Raw genomic sequence first — 20,058 nt, 5'->3', positions numbered from 1 at the left:
GACTATCTTGCCAGCGTTTATGATATTCCAACTATCTCTTTGCTGCCCATTGGTGGATTTAAATAATTAACATTTAAAAGGTTAATGCCTGACAAGTTAACTAATAGCCATTTTATGTCACGCCTGAAAAAAACGTTTCCTATTCGTTAGTTCCCAGTTCCCAATAACATATGAGACGAACTTAATCATCATTAGTTCATTGAAACAACAGTTTCTTGGACAGTTAACTTGAGGATTAGTTGAGATTAACATTATAAAGTGACAGTCGGCGTGACAGGGCGATGTGATATCATGTATGATGTATAGTTTTGCATACAATGTGACGATTAAGAATGACATGCGTGATGTATTCAGTCTATAGCGGAATTTTCGTCTATATAAATGACAGATGAGCGATTACTTATGAGTTTGTATAACTCTGAATATATTTTATGACGCGTTTTTTTCCAATTGGTTGTTCGTTTTGTTCATTTGGTGAACACACGTGTAGTAGGGTGGGGAAGATGGTACAGCTTTTCATTCTATTTTCAGTGCCCATGTATTAGTACACGAAGATTATTCAAACAATTATAAAACCGTATCCTTACCACTCCCAAGACCGTTTAAAACACGATCAGGATATTTGGATATTTTGTGATCAAGGTGTCCCGACTTCCTCAACCCTACTATATATATTAACAATGTCCAACAGGCGTATAGCAGGGTGGGGTAAGTTGGGACACATTTTCATTCTATTTTCGACGCTCAATGCTGCTACCATCGTAGGTGTGTTTGTTCTTGAGAAAAATACGGGTTATTTAAATTGTTATCCGTACGAAACAAAAAAGGGAAAAATTAAAATTCACAAAGTTACGAACGTGGTAACTCGTAAGTTACCCCCCAGATAAAAGTTGTTTGCAAAATCGACTACCAGCTTAGGGGAAGCACCTATTTTATTATGTTGCACAATATGCACAAAATATCAACTAAAATCTTCGAAAAGGGGTGATCTTTCAAAATACTAAATGTTGTTAAAATTTACATACAATAATTACTTATCTTTAAAACTATAAAAAGTCATTTTGCGTAACCACTGCTATTACTTTTTGGTTTACCAAATTAAATTTGGCAACACTGCATTATAAAACCAATTTTCCCGCGAAAATAATTTTACATTGAAACTGTATATGTTTTGTTTTACCTGGAGACTATAAAGCTTTAAAAAAGTTAAACTTTTTGTAGACAACACAGCAAAATGCATGGGAGCGAACATGACATGGACATGTACTTGTGTACGCTGGATGAACTAGTTGAAGATGACAAAAAAATCGTGAGTCTTATATTGGACATTAAACGATTAATTTTTTGTGAGCACTGTTATTTATTGATTTTCTTACAGGTAACCTATAAGTGCTTGAGCCAGGAACTTGCCATTTCTGCCTCCAAATCGAAAGAGTAAGAAATTTAGTTCATAACATTTATATAATACTGATATACTGTTGTATTTATATAATACTGTTGTAGTGTTTTTAATACCAGATTTTAAATTTCAGGTTGCTAAAATTGTATTCAAAAAATGCAGAGAAAAACAATGTTTCTATCATTTATTGTGTAACAGGTAAAATATAGAAGGTACAGGCAAATGTGTTTTTTACTATTGTAATTTACATTTCTTGATTATTATATATTTATGTAATGGTGCTTTGTGCAACACAGAATGTACATTTAATCATGCTTTGGTGCATTGATTAGTTAATAAAGGTGACTGGCAATAAAAATGATGTTTTCTTGTTTACAGGAAGGACAAAAACAGGGATTCGAGTTGTGCTTGTCCAGGACAGTCAGCTTGAAAATGCAAAATCAAAAATGCATAAAGTTTTCAGTTGTGAACCCTACAGTGTACAAAAGTCAAAGTTGACTGATCCGAGTGCTCTTTATGCAGCAGATTACGAAATGACAAAGAAATTATTGTACAAATGTGGCAGGTATATTTAGAAATATGTATGAAAATGATGCATATATAGTTATTTACTAACGGCAATTGCTCTAACCCAGTGATCACTTATGAGTTGTCTAAATTGTTAACCATACACTGCAAAAAATATATAAAAATAACCTGCATTATTACTATTACTAACACGGTAACTTGTAAGCAGGCGCATGGTGTATGAAACAGAACACCCGTGTTATAATGACTGTGGTTGCTCCCATGCGAGGAAGAATAAGTTGTATTCATTCATATAATTTTTTCTATATTGTTTGTAACCTTTGTTTGTGATGTCATAGTTATGGGTCGGTAAGGTTCAATGGGTCAACTGCTTTAACGGATGATGAAATCAACCAAGCGCGAACTGCGTTGGCTACAACAGCTGCTGCTAACGAAAGCGAAAACACCATAAAACATGAAACAACGCAACAAAAATCCAAGTGAGACACTTGTTATGATTTCTGTGACCACTGTAAAATATAGTTGTGTAAAGTAGGGCCTATGTTTAGTTTATAAGTAAGTGCCCAGGTCAAGTGTGTATTACCTAATTTTCATTTTGATTTTTTAAAATTATTTACAGGAAAATCAGTCCAAAGTCCAGCAAGACAGGCATCAACAATATGTTCGGAACATCATCAAGCAAAGGTGAAAAGTTCTATTACAATTATTATAAACAGAATAGTATTTTAGATCAAGTTTTTTTCTTATTTACTCTATGTATTTTAATAAAAAAACACAAGGTAAACAAGCATGTGATGCTATTGTGATATTAATGTTTCGTATTTGTTTTGAATAATTTCAGTAATTGCAAATGGAACGAAAATCGTGAAACCTGCTGAACAAGTTGAAATAAAAAAAGGTTATTGTTATTAGATTAATAAATTATTTCATTTTTTAGAAAATGGTATTAAATTAAACAAACTATTATAAAATACTATATATTTATTATTGTAATTTAAAAAACTCTTTTAAATTTGTGTGTTTTACAGTAATATTCATGTTCTGTTACAAATTTTATTTCATTTTATTTTCCCATCCCATTTGGTAGTAAACAATGAAAGAGTTTGCGACTCCCATAGATCGTTGTTAATTGTTTAAAACACAATCAGGATATTTGGATGTCAAGTCAAGTGTCCCATCTTACCCCACAATACTATATATAAAGTTCAGGCTTAGTTATACTAATTTTAAGTGTTGTAATTAGAACAAACAAAAAATGAGAAACCTGTTCAGAGTAAACCAAGTGTTTCAACAACCAACAAAAAGTCAAAATCTCACATGCAAAGTTTTATGACAAAAGGTGAAGATAGTATATTATTACAGATTTATAGTTGTTTATGTTTTAACTTTAATTTAATGTTTAAAGGTGTATGTAAATTGCAAAAAAAAACATTACTGATAATAGGCAGAATATGAAAAATGACTGTAGTTTATTACTTTATTTATTCTTGCATGCTGCAGCAATGGAAGTAGTTATAACACGGTTGTTTTGTTTCACACACCTTATGCTCGCTTACCAGTTACCAGCTATGAAACTTTTGTTGATAATTTTATTTTAATGTTTGTATTGTATATGGGTTGCAGAAATTACCGTTAAATGTCTTGCCCAATGACACATTTCACACATACGCCCACAATGGTAGCAGCATCGAGCCTCGAACCAGTAACCTCTGGACTTAAAAGGCGTACTTAACCACTGTGCCAAAGCACAGAATTTTGACATCCTATTTATTTTAAAATGTTTCATTTCTGTAGTCGTTGGTTTTTCTATCCAGGCAAAGGAGATCTTTTTGCTGAATCCAAAAGTTCCAAACCCAGTGCACAAATTAAAAAAGAAGCGACACCCCCTCTTGCAGAAGAACCAAGCTTAGATATTAATGATGATTTTGAATCGCCCAAAGTAAAAGTGGAACAAGTAATTTCTGCCATTATTTTTGGTGTATAATGTTTATAATTGAATAAATGTAACTGTTTATCCTCATGTGACAAGGCAATGACAGTTGTTGTAACACTGGTGTTCTGTTTCATACACCTTGTGTCCCCCTACAAGCTACAAAGTATGTAACTTCTTTTTTGGGGGGGGGTAGACAGGGCATTTTCAGAAGTTCTGAAATGGTGGCTAGATTAGGATACATGGCACAACCTAATGTCCATAATTTTATTTACTATAGCTAACAATATACCATATGTAAGCTTACACTGTCAAAATTCCTAACTCTTGTGCTCAATTAAATAAAAGTGGATGAAAACTATGAAAAAATGTTTCATGGGCAACAAATAAATTTGTTTCTCAGGAACAGAATGAAATTGTAAAGAAACCTGAACCAGAAAAGTCAAAGAAAAGCACTAGCAAGCAAAAGATAAAGAAAAATTCTGGGTAAGTATTCCCCAGTTTTCCCTTGCTAAATTTAAATAAAATAAGTAAAATAAAAACTTTTTTTGTGTTTTAGCTCAAAAAAACAAAGCAGAACAAATTCTGAAGAGCTCCCAGCTAAAAAGAGAAGGAGAATTCAGGTTTGTATAATTGTTTTTTATTGCAATATACTAGTTGTCCTAATCTGTAATATTTTGTGGTTGTAAATTATGGTATGTATGGAAATTCAAATGAACATTTTTAAGTTAAATTAGATTGTTTTTGTTTAAAAAAAAAGGACATATAAAAAGTAAAATACTGTCTTTTTAATTCATGATAATTGTAAGAATATTTACATAAAATTTAATTGGATTTTAATTTGAAAAGAAATCATAGAACTTGTATTAGTATGTCCGAATATGTATTGTAATTTTTTAATTAAAAAAAATTGTCCCAAAAATTAACTTTAAAATATTATGTTTAGGAATTCTCATCTTCTAGTGAGGATGAAGCTATGGAAGAAGAAGAAGAGGAAGGAAGTCCTGACATCATCCCAGCATCACCTCCCCCCTTACCTAAACCCTCCAGGAGCTGTATTAAAGTTGGTGAAAAAAATCCTTGCAAAAGAAGGTGTGTGGCCGTTTTTTTTCTGTGTTAAATTTGATTTAGATATTTGTGTAGGTTATTCAGATTGTAGTTGCTTTACAATCTTTAGGTGTTACAATATTTATCCCTATTTATGAGTAAGTCTATATATTGCACTAGAAATAAATCTTTAAGTTGCAAAAGAAAACTTTAAAAAGTAGTCTATTTATTTAGATATCTGTTCAGGTTATTCAGATTGTAGTTGCTTTTTGCAATCTTTAGGTGTTACAACCATATTAAATCTATTCATAAGTAAATTTGTATGATATAGTAAGTAAATTATGTCGCATAAGTAAACTTTAAGTAGTAGTCGATTTAGATATTTGTTTAGGTTTTTCAGATTGTAGCTGCTTTTTACAATCTTTACAAGTATTTATCAGTCTTGCAGTATATGTAAATCAGTAGTAAATCCTTACGTTACATAAGTAAGCTTTAAAAACTAGATTGGATGAATCAATCTACATTAAATTAAAGTGAATATTTAAATAAAACAAATGACAAATATAAATATATCTTCGTTCATAAATAATTCCCACTTATAAATATATCCTCAATTAAAAAATAAATCTTGACCTACAAATTTACCCTAACATATGTTGACTTCTAAAGATATTCTTTTTCTAGCAATTATTAATCATATTTATCTCTTAACCTTTTATCAGGGTATTAAAATCAAAGACATTTGTTGATGCCGATGGATCCATGTTGACTGAGAAGGAGTGGGTTGAAGAGGCATGCAGTGATAATGATTACGATAAAAGAGATTCGGATGATAAAAAAGTTGCTAAACAAACAGATGAACCTAAAGTTCAAAAAAAAGTTTCTCCTGTTGCTGAAAAGTCATCACTGAAAAAGTCAAAACAATCCTCTTTAATGGGTTTCTTTTCTAAAAAGTAGTGAAGAACTTGTTTGTTTATTCATTCACAAAATCAATGTTAAATTTTCTGTCATTTTTTGTATTACAGTGATCTTACACGTTAGGCAGACTGTGCAGTAAGTCTCAATCTTTCAAATTATGTACAGTTTTTATAATGTTTGCTTCTGCAAATGTTTCCGTGAAAGGTAGCAATGTTATTTTTTGAAACACTCCCAAAATTTAAAGTATTTGCTTAGTTGGCGTTTGTTGGAGGTATTAAGTTTCATGTTTGTCACAAAGGGAAAAAAACGAAAGTTTTGCAAAACGCTGCAGTGGCAGACTAGCTTGGATATTGCAGACGTTTGTTACCAAAGCTATTACCTTGAAATTGTTACAAAACCAGTACATGTCAGTGCGGCAGTTAAAGTTTTAATAGCTGTTCGATTCACAAGTTCAATGACTGAATTTGAGGCCGTTTACCCCAATAAAAGTGGAATTTTGTATACGCGGTTATGGCGATACTAATATATGGTTGCATCAAGAGAGAGCGAGTAACGACATACCCTACCCTAAGTTCAAGGCTTTTATATGCTCATAAAAATATACGCGTACATAGGCAACGGGTTTTAGTTTTATCGCTATGCGCCAAGCTGGTTGTCCGGAGCGTTAATCCCATTTTATATGACGTTACAGACTACTCCCCTATTATATAACGTTACATAACGCTGCATTTTGTAACGAGCTGGTAGATCTGTGTATATCGTAGACAGCGCACACGATTTTCAATCATGTCTTCATTATCAAAAGCAGTTCGATTACTTTCTAGCAGTACGTCATGTTGTGCTGTCCGGTAAGTTCAATTTCACTAAATCAGTTTTATTCAATATGGAACGCATAATATTAGGCAGTAGTTTAAAACTGCACTAAATAATATACTCTGCAGATGCGTGTGCTCACGCTACTACAGTAAAGGCAGGTCATGGGAACACCAGAACAACAAAAACAGAAAACGGATAAGGTCGTGTTAATTATATATCAAGAAGAAAACGTGTAAATTAAAATATTCTTCTTCAGGTATCTTACTGGAGCTTCATTTAGTTCTCTTGCAGCGTATATTTCATACCAGAAATATGCAAATGATGGAGAATCAGAAAACTTGCAAGCGCATACAGCTAATGCAAAGGTATTTGTTTGTATATGGCAGTATGAAAACAAATTGAAAACAAATTTTGTAACTGATTTAGTAAATTTGTTATATAAAATACTATATGTGCGTGATTGTCAAAGAATATTGTAGAAATTTACTTGTTCCACAGCTTTTTGGTTTATAATTAAATGTAGCAAATGTTTGTTTTAATCTTAATAATAACATCACCAATTTAATTATAATTACAGCAAATTAATAAGACACTTTCATACAAAAAGTAAACTTGACATTCAGAGTATTTTGTCCTTGGAGATAAACCACATTAGCATTTACTTTGTTGCTTGGAACATGTCATTAATTCTTATTTAATTAATTTAATAACTCTAGTGAACAGTACGAAAAAGTCTGGCACATTCGTGTCTAGGATATTTGATTTGTCCGTTGTCAATCACTTATATTTGCACAGAGCATGTTAAGTGTTTGTTTAGTTCGGTAGCCGGTACTTCTTACATTTCCATTTACCTTAAACAAATATCAACATTACCGATTGACCTTTCTTAGTGATGTGGCACTTTGCTTGTTTTCATTTTATGTGCAACAGCCATTTTTAATTGACACTCTTTCCCACACATTTTACCCAGCGTGTTTTAACAACAGTTGTTTTTGCTGTTGTTCTATTCGTTTTTTTAAAGACTATGATCTTCGCTATTGTTTTCGAAGAGATAAATAAAAATGTGTATTTTTTTAATATTGTTTTTTTGTGTGTGTTTTAGTCATTCCCAGTCTATTCATCACAAGAGATTATGAAACACACAACAAAAGACAATGGCATATGGGTATCTTATAAAGATGGTGTTTATGACATCACAGAGTTCGTAGACTCACACCCAGGAGGTAAGAATGACAAATCAAAATAGAATAATAGTTTTTTATCAAGTGTGTTATATTTTAAAGTAAGTAGGATATTTTAATCAAAGTATTTAACTATGCAAATAAACCTATATCATTTTTTTATTGAATTGCTTCGTTTTTTATCAAAATTTAAACAAATGTGTTACAGATTTATCAAAATGTAACTAAATTTGTTATGTATTAAAAACGTTATATAGATTGTTTTCCTTCTAAAAGGGAGTAAATATATCAATTTTATCACAGGGGAAAAGATCTTATTAGCTTCAGGGGGGCCAATTGATTCATTTTGGAACATGTATGCTGTACATAAATCCGAAGAGGTTTTGGAAATACTAGAGCAATATAAAATTGGCATTCTATCTCCAGAGGACCAGGCATGTTGTTACAAGTTTTTATATAGATGCATCATGCAAAGTTAAAAGTTAACATTGATTTGTGATTTTCTGTTATAAAATATATATATAACATATATTCATTTAAAAATCTTTTATTCTATATGGGTGAAGTCCTTGAGAAACTAGAATTTAGGCCAGATTTGCCTTGTCATATCTAATAATCATTGTTAATTTTATATCTTAGTTTTGCATAAACCTGCATATTCCAACATTTTTTTACTAAAATATTTTTTTACTAATTTTTTATAACAAATATTTTTTACTAAATTTTTTAACAAATTTTTTTTTATTGAAATTTTTCAGAAACCTATTGACTTGAATGACCCTTTCGCAAAAGAACCCGCACGCCTCCCAGTATTTCGAATCAATTCAAAAAAGCCTTTCAATGCAGAACCCCCACTTGAGTTACTTACAGATTCCTACATCACACCTAATGATTTATTCTATGTTCGTAACCATCTTCCTGTACCCGACATTGATCCTGAAACGTACAGGTAAACATATATAGCTTTGAGAATTATTTAACTTTGCAAATTTTACATATCAGTATGCATAGCCAAATAAACTCTATACACAAGTGATAGTGTAAATGTAATGATCAGTCTATTTCCCAAATAAGAGCTAATAATGTGACAGGAAAAAATGTTCATGCTTTCGTCGGCATAAAATGGTACCTTGTTTTTTTTAATGTTTTAAAATGTCCATATGTTACCTCATCCAAAACAAAACTGCATTGTTTTTTAACCTGTTAGCATTTGACAAGATACAAATTTTGCATTGATAATGATAATAGTTTATGTGTTGCAAAATATTAATTGTGTTGCATTCAACCCTTGTTCATATGACATATAATTCTACATGATCCTTTTTTTACTGTGCAAACTAACACTAAAACATTTCGTATGATAGGTTAAAAGTGGACGTAGGTGACACTCATCTGGAGTTTAGTTTGAATGATCTTAAAACCAAGTTCAAGCCGGTTACCATAACAACAACAATTCAATGCGCTGGCAACCGTCGTGAGGAGATGTCTGAATTCAAAACTGTAAAAGGTTTAAGTTGGGGCCCGTGTGCTATTGGTACGGCTCGGTGGACAGGAGTCAGGTATTTATGTACACTGTATAGTAGGGTGGGGCAATATGGAACATGTTTTTTATTTACTGTACCATTTAGTAGTAAACAAAGAATATTTACAGATTTAGGCAACTCTTAAAAACAAACATTTTTAATTGTCTAAAACATGATTAGTAAATATGGAATTTAGGTGCTAACTGTATCCCATCTTACCCCACAATACTATGTATATTTATTTTAAAAAATTTGTAGTTTCTTTATATTATTCTAGTTTAATTTTACATTTTTCCAAAAATCCTAATCAGTTTAACATCATGTTTACATAGTCAGATGAGCCTATACAATAAAACAGACATTTTTAATTCCCAAGTTAATGTAAGAGGATACTGTATATCAAAATCAATAAAACTCAACCATGATATCACACCTGTTTCATCTGATCAAACACTTTAACTTGTTGAAGGTGTTGTCTGAAACAATTAAATGTGTTTGCATATTCGTTCCAACATGTTTGACCACACTCCTATTGTGTGCTATGCAAACAGATGATCGATATTTACTCTGCTTTTTACTTAAACAGTACTAATATTGAACAAGTTAATTCCCTTTTTTATTTTTCAATCAGCTTTATCGGAATAGAGTAATATCGACTCTTACATGATAAATACATATCATGTCACTCATGTCCACATGTTTATATCAATTTTTGTTACTATTTACTTTATTTTATGACAAGACCATTTTTTAACTACGATTCGAACTATTTTTAAAATTTGTGTAAAATAATTTAATATGATTAACGAAATGACTAAAAACACATTCAAAATACTCTGACATTTCTTGTAACATGGGTGTTTTGTTTAACACACCTTGTGTTTGTTTACAAGTTATTACATATGTAACTTCAAAGGTAATTATAATATATAAACATTAAACATCAGTTTTTAACTTGGCTGCAACAGCCAGATTTTTAACCAACACTTTTTCCCACACTTTTTCCCACACTTTTTATTTATAGCGACATAGCCTGTTTTAACAACTGTTGTTTTGCTGTTGATTTCCTTCTCTTTGTTTTTTTTTAATAATATGATCTTTAATATCGGTTTGAAGATATATGAAACATTTTTTTAAAGAAATTAAATATTTTTTTTTTTCTGCATAAATATATAATTGTTTTTTGGAAGAAATATATACATAAAATGTATTTTTTTTGAAGAGATATAATTTTTATTTCAAAAAGATATAAAAAAAATTGTTTTCTAAGCCTAAGAGATAACTATTTTTTTTTTTACTGTTAACAGAGTAAGAGACATTCTGCTTCACGCTGGTTATAATGTGGAAGATAAGGCAATCAAACATATTCATTTCAATGGAAATGATGAAGATGTTACTAACACATCATACGGAGCTTCCATACCAAAGCAAAAAGTAATGAGTCCTGATGGAGATGTAATTCTTGCTTACAAAATGAATGGGGTGGATATTCCAAGGTATTTCTTATGGGATTTTTTGAATAACCTTTTAATATTTATAATTATAGTGTATCTCCGACGTTTTAGTCTGTCATATTTTTTGCAGTCTTTCTGGATGGCAGTGCTATCTTTTTTAACAAATTTTGGTCTTGGCCGATTGAGGATAAAGCGTCGGAAATACAAGACGTTTTTTTTTATACCAGACGAGCTGCTAAAAGATTATTTACATTATGCCTGGTAGCAGAAGTAACAGAATATTTAAAAGCAGTTTTAAACACCTAAAACCATGCCTACACCCAATTTTAATAAATGTATGGTATGGTTGGGAAAGATGGCCTCCCTTCTATTTCTCACTCCATTTGGTAGTAAACAAAGAACATTCAAAGAATTATAAAGCGGTATCCTCAGGACTCACATATACCGTTGTTAATTGTTTAAAACATGATCAGGATATTTGGAAATATGAGCTAAAGGTGTCCTTTTTTTTCAACAGAGACCATGGATATCCAGTAAGAGCAATTGTACCTGGTTATGTAGGGGCACGCAATGTTAAATGGTTAAGTCAAGTTACTGTTGGGGCAGAAGAAAGCACTTCTCACTGGCAGATGAATGATTATAAAGGTTTCTCACCAAGTACAACGTTTGAAACAGCCGACTACAAAAATACGCCATCTATTCAAGTAATTGGGATTAAAATATAAAATGTTTCTTTCTGACATTTAAAACCTAAAACACATTGAAAACACTGGTGCATTAAATAGATATACTGTTGTATTAAATAGCGCTTAAAAGAAAAAGAAAGAATTCTAACTTATTAACCCTCGCATGATGGGAAAAGGACAGTACTTTTACACGGGTGTTTTGTTTCATACATTATACCGCTACTCATTTTTTGATGACGCAATCCTATTTGAGCATTTATTTGTATACAGACATTTTATCGTCCTATACCAGTTCCATTTTTCAGGATAAATGACACTTAACAGTACAAAAGTATCATTAAATATTAAACTAAAATGTTTAAACTTTTCTGTGAGATTTTATTTGCTTTTATTGTTGTTCAGGAAATGCCTGTAATATCCGCCATTTCCGTTCCCAAAGCAAACACCATTGTTGACCCAGAGGATGGCATGGTAGAGGTCAAAGGTTATGCTTGGAGTGGCGGGGGTCGCGGCATTATCAGGGTCGACGTATCTCCGGATGGGGGTAAAACATGGAAGGTGAGTGAATATAGATGGGCGTTGGGGTATGGGTCAAATCTGGCAAAAATCCTAGGTCACATGGCATGTGACACTGTGGGGCCCACCCAAATAGAATAGTATGTGTATATAAAATGTAGCCACACATAACAAAAATTAAAAAGTCCCCAAAAATATTCCCTCACAATTAGGCCACAAAGTAACATATAAGGCCACTCAAGAATAAAGCATTTTACATCCATTATCTAGGAAGCTACTTTGACCAAGGATGAACCAAATGCTGATGATTCGTCTCACTGTTGGTCGTGGACATTATGGAGGGCTGAGGTTCCAGTTAAAACTGGCCAAACAGAAATAACGTGCAAAGTAAGTCATGTAGTTTATTGGAGTTGTGTTTCTGTTTTTTTTTTTGTTGAAGAGAAGATATCAAAATGGGTATGAAAGATACTGGTTAACTTTTTTTACATGAAGTGAAGAGTTTGCCTAAAAAATCAGATCTTAGGTGTAGTAGAACAGTTTCATGTGCCTGAAACTAAAGGGTAAGGGGTTCAATGCTCGATACTGCTACCATTTGGTCCTAAACAGGTTAATTGCTTTTGCAATGTAGTTGGATGTACCAATTCCTTGTCATACAGAAAAAGAGGTAGCACCCTGGATGTTGGGGTAATGGGTCAACTCTGGTCTAAATCTTAGGTCCCATGGCATGTCCCCATTCACATAGAACAAAATAGTCATGCAGATACACAGACAGTATCATAGTGAAACATAATAGCACTTACACAATTACATAGCAGCGATATTGATAACAGACAAAAAATGTTGCAAAGCTAGAAGATAGAATCAAACAGCATTTTCGAGCTTTGAATGCAGAAACAAAACATTCTCTTACTATTATAATGAAACAACACCCAAACCATTATTTTAATCCGCTTTTTTGTGATGTTAAATATTTATTTCAAATTCAGGCAATCGATTCATCTTACAACTGCCAGCCAGAATGGATTGGTCCAATCTGGAATTTGCGTGGATTTTTAACGTAAGTTACCTTTTCTGTTTAAAATATTGTTTTTTTTAACTTTGACATTGTTTGTTTTTATTTCAGAAACGCTTGGCACCGGGTTAAGGTGACTGTTGCTGACGAGGACGAATGAAGAGAAATAACTTTTTAATTTAAGTTCCACTTACGAGTTGTAAAATACTACTATCTTCTTTTGTATTTTATTCATATCTGACTCAATTTTTCTGCAGGACCCAATTATTATTATATTATAGTAAGGTGGGGGGAAGAGGGGACAGCTTTAGCACATAATATCTTGATCGTGTTTTAAAACAATTAACAACAGTTTATGGGAGTCATGAGGATACGGTTTTAATATTCTTTGAATGTTCTGTGTTTACCACCAAATGAGATGAGAAAATAGAATGAAAAGTTGTTCTATCTCCCACCCTACTATATATAAATTCTGGATTTTTATGCTGACAATATCGAATATGTGGTTGATACATGATCCCATACACGAAGATAAAAGGGTAATTTTTAGCGCATTTTTAATTCTGAATTTGTCTATATAAAGTAATGTTTTACCTTCACATCTTATGCTAAAAGTGACTACCATTCGTGGTTACTGAATACGCATAATAATTTTGCCTCTTACAGTTTTATGAAGTTCTTTTTACCAATATTTTTGTTGTAGTCTTCCGTTTCATTATAGGTACTACACGCACATTTCAGATTTTATAGTTGGAATAACTTAACTGATTGAGATTGATTAGTTTGTAGTGGTATCATATCTATACAAAGTATCACTTCTTCCTTTTGCATTAAACCGTTTTAAAAATTGTTAACCCCACAAATTCTAAAGTTGGTTTTTAATCCCTTTTATTTCCCTGCACCACATCTGCGTTGTGTTAATGAAGTTTTCCAGGTGAAAGTTAATATTCTGTTGTGTATATTTAAAATTATAAAAGTTGGTGACTTATGAATGATTGAGTGAATGTTACTTGCTTTATCCTCGCGTAGCGGGAAAACGACAGTCGTTAAACCACTGGTATTCATACACTTTGTGTCAGCTTACGAGTTACCGTGTATGTTAGTTTGGGATTATTTTTAAATTTTTTTTTGTATGGCTGATAATTTGCAAAACCCATTAGTGACCACTGGATTGGAGCAATGCCGTTAAGTGTCTTGTTCGAGGACACATAGGCCTACAACGATAGCAGCGTTACTACTTTTAAGTTAATTTTCAATATTTATTCAAACTGCTAGTGCTATGCTACCGAGATAAAATTAAACTGCAACCGATAAAAACAATTTTGTAGACTTATAACATGGTCCTCTTTGTAGAACAATTACTGCTTTAAAGTGGGTTTATATCTCCCTGTATTTCCAATATCATAATAGGGTGGGGAAAGATGGGACACTTTAGCACATCATTTTTTAAATATCCTGATCGTGTTTTAAACAATTAACAACGGTCTATGGGAGTCGTAAAAATACGAATCTATAATTCTTTGAGTTTTTTTTTTTTACTACCAAATGCGACAAGAAATAAAGTAAAATGGTGTACCATCTTCCCCTCTGTACTATATTATTGTTATTAGATCTGTTTGCACCAAACACAAAAAATCGGGAATGTTAATGACATAATTTATATAACATAAAACACAAGAAATAATCGATTTAAAAAAGATGGATCTGATATTAAAACGAAAAAGATTAAAAACGTCTCCCCGTCGGGGAATCGAACCCCGGTCTCCCGCGTGACAGGCGGGGATACTCACCACTATACTAACGAGGACTACGCGTTCCAGCTTTGAAACATGCTACTATATAACTGATCGCGTAGGGCCGTTGACTATGTGCGGCGTTTTGGTAAATATAATAACTATATATATTATTTTTCGTCAAACAGTTAATGTTGTTATTCTTTGTCATGATTTTACTGTAAATATATATTCCTAAATATTTCATTTAGTCTTTAACCTCATAACGAAATCAAAACAAAACATATAGTACTCGGGGGTAAAGATATATAGGACGCCTTCAGCACCTAATATTCAAATATGTTGATTGTGTTTTAAACAATTAACAACGGTATATGAGAGTCGTGAGGATACAGTTTTATAAATCTTTAATTTTTTTGTTTACTACCAAATGAGACAAAAAATAGAACAAAAAGGTGTTCCATCTCCTTTACCCTACTATATAAATTCATGAATTTTAAAATAATTCTTCACATTTATACCCGCTGGTACTATAAAAACGTCGTGAATCATTGTGAACTTAATTTGTTACGTCACAATCAGGGCGCTATCCAATCCTCGAGGCTGATTGGTCAAATTGCCTCGCATCAGCTAATTATCCTTACCTTGATAATTTTGCGCATAAACTGCCTCTTTTACACAGCAAGTTATACCCGCTACAGTTAAAATCGAGAAGTTGCTTTAACTTATTTATTGTACCGATGTAATACGTTTTCCATTTTCCAGGCACGCGATGGTTTTCCAACTTTTTCAAGACACATTACCTGATGTGACGTTATATGGTCACGCATGTCTCGTTTTTTCCGTGGCACAAACCAAAAGTACAGAAAATATGGAATTAGAAATAAAGTAATATGAACCAACCAGTTAAACAGTGTTGTGTAAGAGTCATTTTAAAATAACTACCCATTTAATCGTTGTATTCCAATTCTGGTTGTTTTCCCCAGTGCCGTTTAAAGCGGTTAGAGTATGTATGTATCGAAACCGCATGCCGGCGCTAGGCAGCTACTCTTTTCAATTTCATCTGAATGGTACAATATATAGTGGGGAAAGATGGAACCCTTAACTAATTAAAAAGTTGTTATATTTACATTACTCTGCAACATGTGTGATCCCCAAAAAAATACTGGCTGTACTGATGATATATATAAAGTAGAGTGGAGGAAGATGGGACACATTTAGAACATAATATTTAAATATCCTGATTGTGTTTTAAACAATTAACAAAAGTCCATAGGAGTCGTAAGGATGCAGTTTTATAATCATTTAAATGTTTGTGGGATGAAAAGGTGAAAAATGGGATGAAAAGGTGTCCCATCTCCCCCACCCTATTATATACATTTTATTTGCCACGTAAATTTATATAATCTTTTAAAACGACGTGGTTGTGACAATTGCAACCATAATGTCATATTTTAAGTCTAAATTTTTGGACTTATAATCGACTACAGTCAACCCCGCTTAATCGGACCACATCGGGACCAAGCCAAACTTGTCCGATTATGCGGGGTTGACTGTATATGGGGTAAGCGAACGAATATTTACTTTTTGGCTGAATCCTACACGGAACAGTTTAGTTTCCGCTAGTAGTAAAAAGTACAGACAAGCTGAGCAAAAAATGGCATTCAGCTTGTTACATTATAAGCGGAAAATGTTTGTTAAAGACATATTTGAGTTGGTCAAATGGTCAGTTCCCGAACACGCCTATATGTACAAACAAGAAATATTGTTCATTTGTGGCATTGTAAATATTTGCAGTATAGGCGGCATGTTTGTCATTGAGGATAAAAATGTTTGACCGATATTTGCAATGTCAATACACTCATATGAATGAATAATAAATGCAGCTCTATAGACTTTTATGCTATACTTCCTCACAAATACCCTGAAACGGAAATGCGTGGCTTCAAACCGTTATACACGGTGCGCTGTTTCAACAAGGAGAATAACTTTAATAGATGAGCATGCAGAGCGCATATTTTAATAACATCCTTAGTTAAAGACGTTTATTTTCGTTGATTTAGGATAATAGTTTGTACTGCCATTGATATGCAACATTAGAAAAAGAAGTAAAGTAGGGTGGGAGAAGATGGGACACCTTTTCTATTTATTTATTTTTCGTTCCATTTGACAGTAAACAAAGAACATTTAAAGAATTATAAAACCGTATCCTCACGACCCCCATAGTCCGTCATCAATTGTTTAAAATAGTGTCAGAATATTTGGATATTAACTGCTAAATTAAGGTGTGCCGTGTTACCCCACAGTACTATAAATCAAAAGTTGCTGACGTAAAAACGTTTTTTAAAATCGAAAAAGAACCGCAAGGAGAAAAGGTATATACAACCACTAATGTGCCAAATAAAGTTGTCGGGATGAGTGTATCATCAGAAGCAGTGACGTCATTTCCTGGTTATACCGGGAAGTCGCGTCTCGTTTAGAATGGTTTGACATCCCGGTTTGAGAACATGTTAAATAAGTTTGTTTATACCTGCATATCTAAGCGGATATGACCGTAAGACTGCGTTATGTAAAAACACTTGACCATTTTCATAAAATCTAGGTTTTGTTTAACCGTTTTTATTTTTGTTGTTCTCACCTGCTTCGCCAAAATTATATTTTGTTTCAGTTGCTTAGAAAACGATCGGTACTGCCTTCGGTCGACTTCGTTTACGTTTACGACTTTTGTCGTATAAATCAAAATTAAACGTTTTAACAAACTTAATATTGCTTTCAATTTGTTATAGTTCTTAACAGAAACATAAAACACTCGAAATGCGTTTTAAAATGCATATAAAAGTAGATTTAAATGCGTCATGGGAGTGGATATCACCTAAGATAGCGCAATGGTGCGTGACGAGACGAGAAGGAAATACCTTTTTTGACAGAACGTTCATTCATACTGGGAGTGGCTGTGCCGGGTTGAGCTCTCTGTTTAGTTTGTCTGCCCGCGGTCGGTAGCGTTGTCTGCGCGGGTTTGGTATCGTTGTCTGCTGATCTAATCTATTTGGCATACAGCTCTGCGAAGAAAGCGGTCTGCACATACTAATGTGCGGAATCATTTTATGGAGCAGCTAAAGTGCGAATAAATCGCATATATTCTGAATTCCAGTATTTTGTGTCAAATTGTACTTAGTTTTATCTGTTTATTAGTAGACCCGCTACAGCTAACAGCTTGACTAATAAAATTATTTTATTGAAACAGGTGCAATATTTAGTTGTCCAGACCCCTTTTTACTATTTCACGTAAACCGTACTAAACGTTAAAGAATGGCTTTGCCTTGGGATGAAGCAGCTTCTCGTCAATGCGCGAAAATTCCAGGTTTCAAGTACTCTTGTCTAATATTCAAAAACAGCATTTGTGGTCAACACGGTGACAAATCGCTTGCACCTTGTGTAAGTCTAGTTTAAACATAATTCTTTGTATACGCTATAAATAAGGTATGGTTGGGTGGGGAAAATGGGAAACCTTTTCATTCGATTTTCTCGTTCCATTTAGTAGTAAACAAGGAACATTCTAAGAAAAAACGTATCCCCCCGACTCCCACATACCATTGTTATTTGTTTAAAGCAGCACAATCAGGATATTTGGATATTATGTTTTAAGGTGTCCCGTCTTCCCCCACCCTACTATATACCTAATACGCTTAGCTAAGGACCAGATATATTAAGTCTTATCATATGCATTAGGAATTATGGGACTCCTACAGATGGGAATATAATAGCACCCTCACTGATGTCTGCTGTATAATTAAAAAATATGGTGTTCTGGTCTAAAATTAACTTAAATATTTTGTGACCTAAAGGGGTAAAAAAATATAAAAAAACATAAAAATCCTAATCAAAGAACTGATTTAAGTCGTTTCATTATCACTAGATTAGCACACTGTGCTTTTTGTGTTAAAAATATATTTAACCCGTTGGCACCCTGTTACATGAAAGTTTCATTTACCATTTAACTTATTACAAATAACTTTGTTAACCATTTGACTTAATATAGGCGGCATTGATTCAATCAATGGATACAATAAGAGACAAAGGTACTGGAATCCCAGCAATTACGCACAATGGGAAAAAAATGAGAGCTATCCAAAATATCGCAGACCGAGTCTGTTACAAGTCAGAAGACAGTTTTCTTGTAGGAATGTTCGAAGGCAATGATTGTAAGTGTAAATATGTAGTTTAAACAGGGTTTTTCTGCCATCAAGTTAGATCAATTTTTTGTACTTATGCCTATCTGGAACTGGTGTATTCTTATATAGGTTAATATATCAAACGATTAAACAAGTTTCAAAAATTTACAAAAGTGTTATGCAATAGTTACGATTTATTTATTTTATTTCTTTGTTTATACCTGTTTGCTTCAACTAAAATAATGAAATAAAAAAATAAAATAAATAGTTTGTTTTGGTTTTTAAAAGACAAAATAAAAAGCCAAATTTTTTAAGTTATTTTAAGTTGGGATTTGTACTTAATTATACCACTATGTGCAGAACAGATTTTTACTTTTTTTTTTCTTTCAGGGAAAGGTATTATTTATTTTACTGGAGTGCAATCAGAGTCGCTTGAATGGGAAAAAGCAATGCACGCAGCAATTTTACAGTAATTTTAACAACCCTTCAAAAATTGCCGAAAAAAATGACAGTATATGTTTCAAATAAATTACAAGTGTTACGTTAGTAAATTACAGCTGAACCAAGAGATAAATTGTGCAATTTGCACTTCTTAGTATAACTGTGTAAACCATTTGTTTTGTTTTTTTCCTAAATAGCATATTTCACAACTTTTTGGCAAGCATAATTTATAATATATAAACCCAGCATGGTGAATGTGTGTGTGGACAGCTACTGTATTTTGCAATTTTCCTTTTGTAACTGGGCCAATAACCAATCATTATTCTAGAATTGTTTGATACGTCCTGAATAAACTGCTACTAAGGATTATATTGTAATAAACTGTAACAGAGATTTATCTGCAATTGCTTTAAAAGTATGTTGTTTGATGACAGAATTATTATATTGTCAGTGTAGAGTAGAGGGTTTGGTTGATCAGTCTATTGTATAAAAGAAGAATGTTTTGCACAGCGTCTATATATTGAGAGATACATAAACAATACAATTTATTGTTTATGTATGTGATATAACTTGTGTGGCGGTCAAATTTGCCGATACGCCGACTGACCTATGTATTATCTATGGATTGTCCACTTGTCTAGCAGTTCTCCAGGATAGAAATCGTAGAAAATTGACGATCAGCTGATTATACGCATGGTTGAT

At 32.6% G+C, this 20,058-nt stretch overlaps 3 protein-coding genes across 4 annotated transcripts; all 3 read left to right on the top strand.

Moving 5' to 3' along the window:
* The first annotated feature begins 1,102 nt into the window (after positions 1-1,102).
* Positions 1,103-5,944, top strand: LOC149743388 (DNA polymerase delta subunit 3-like). 2 transcript variants are annotated; one of them, XM_089874900.1, is made up of 13 exons: positions 1,103-1,309; positions 1,379-1,434; positions 1,533-1,597; positions 1,778-1,964; positions 2,266-2,406; positions 2,547-2,611; positions 2,769-2,825; positions 3,171-3,266; positions 3,742-3,881; positions 4,261-4,343; positions 4,417-4,480; positions 4,804-4,949; positions 5,627-5,944. In XM_089874900.1, the coding sequence occupies exons 1-13, from the start codon at positions 1,235-1,237 to the stop codon at positions 5,859-5,861; spliced, it is 1,410 nt and encodes a 469-aa protein (XP_089731026.1). In that variant the 5' UTR covers positions 1,103-1,234; the 3' UTR covers positions 5,862-5,944. The 2 variants fall into 2 exon arrangements, with proteins under 2 accessions (XP_089731026.1, XP_089731033.1); XM_089874907.1 differs by lacking the exons at positions 1,103-1,309; positions 1,379-1,434 and having other exon boundaries at positions 1,553-1,611.
* Positions 5,945-6,493: 549 nt separating this feature from the next.
* Positions 6,494-14,002, top strand: LOC149743387 (sulfite oxidase-like). Its single transcript, XM_089874886.1, has 13 exons — positions 6,494-6,670; positions 6,764-6,838; positions 6,895-7,003; positions 7,741-7,861; positions 8,123-8,253; positions 8,578-8,768; positions 9,184-9,378; positions 10,650-10,838; positions 11,314-11,500; positions 11,885-12,040; positions 12,269-12,385; positions 12,985-13,055; positions 13,122-14,002. Exons 1-13 carry the CDS (start codon positions 6,609-6,611, stop codon positions 13,168-13,170), a joined length of 1,653 nt encoding a protein of 550 aa, XP_089731012.1. The 5' UTR covers positions 6,494-6,608; the 3' UTR covers positions 13,171-14,002.
* Positions 14,003-17,711: 3,709 nt separating this feature from the next.
* LOC149743386 (uncharacterized) lies at positions 17,712-19,753 on the top strand. The gene is made up of 3 exons (XM_089875130.1): positions 17,712-18,178; positions 18,783-18,945; positions 19,306-19,753. Exons 1-3 carry the CDS (start codon positions 18,053-18,055, stop codon positions 19,386-19,388), a joined length of 372 nt encoding a protein of 123 aa, XP_089731256.1. The 5' UTR covers positions 17,712-18,052; the 3' UTR covers positions 19,389-19,753.
* The last annotated feature ends 305 nt before the right edge of the window (positions 19,754-20,058 follow it).

Source organism: Ciona robusta, chromosome 1 (genome assembly GCF_009617815.1).
Source record: "Ciona robusta chromosome 1, ASM961781v2".
In the NCBI taxonomy this organism is placed as follows: domain Eukaryota; kingdom Metazoa; phylum Chordata; class Ascidiacea; order Phlebobranchia; family Cionidae; genus Ciona; species Ciona robusta.
The sequence above is the reverse complement of the archived record's forward strand: the minus strand, read 5'-3'. Positions and strand labels throughout refer to the sequence as shown.